This window comes from Eimeria mitis, genomic scaffold, assembly GCF_000499745.2.
Source record: "Eimeria mitis Houghton genomic scaffold, Emh_scaff848, whole genome shotgun sequence".
Lineage (NCBI taxonomy): Eukaryota > Apicomplexa > Conoidasida > Eucoccidiorida > Eimeriidae > Eimeria > Eimeria mitis.
Window position 1 is genome coordinate 1,317 of NW_013576240.1, and position 482 is coordinate 1,798.

At 62.9% G+C, this 482-nt stretch overlaps 1 protein-coding gene across 1 annotated transcript in view; it reads right to left on the reverse strand.

The window, feature by feature from the left end:
- Positions 1-482, reverse strand: part of EMH_0023770 (kazal-type serine protease inhibitor domain-containing protein, putative) — a gene marked incomplete at both ends in the record, with an annotated part of 3,717 nt that overhangs the window by 1,065 nt on the left and 2,170 nt on the right. The window contains one exon of the mRNA XM_013502193.1: positions 1-480. Within this exon, the coding sequence (XP_013357647.1) occupies positions 1-480 (480 nt within the window). The remainder of the gene's footprint in view (positions 481-482) is intronic.

Sequence of the window (482 nt, forward strand, 5' to 3'; positions counted from 1 at the left end):
CTGCTGCTGCTGCTGCTGTTGCTGTTGCTGCTGCTGCTGTTGTTGCGGATGCTGCTGTTGCAGCTGCTGGGGAGCTGGAGGCTGGTGCTGCTGCTGCTGAGGCGGCTGATGAAGCTGCTGCTGGTGAGGCTGCTGTTGCTGATGTGGCTGCTGGTGCTGAAGCAGCTGTTGCTGCTGCAGCAGCAACTGCTGCTGCTGTTGCTGTTGCGGCGGCTGCTGAGCGCCCTGCATCACCGTGGTGGCAACAGTGCGGCCCCCGGTGCCGCGGGACAGAGCAATTTCCCTAGCCCGAGATCCTGGCTGCTGCTTCTGCAGCGGCGGCTGTTGAAGGTGCTGCTGCTGCTGCAGCTGCTGCTGTTGCTGCAGTTGCTGCGGTTGCTGCAGATGCTGCTGTTGCTGCAGTTGCTGCGGTTGCTGCAGTTGCTGCGGTTGCTGCAGGTGCTGCTGCTGCTGCAGTGGCTGCTGCAGTTGAGTCTGCTGGT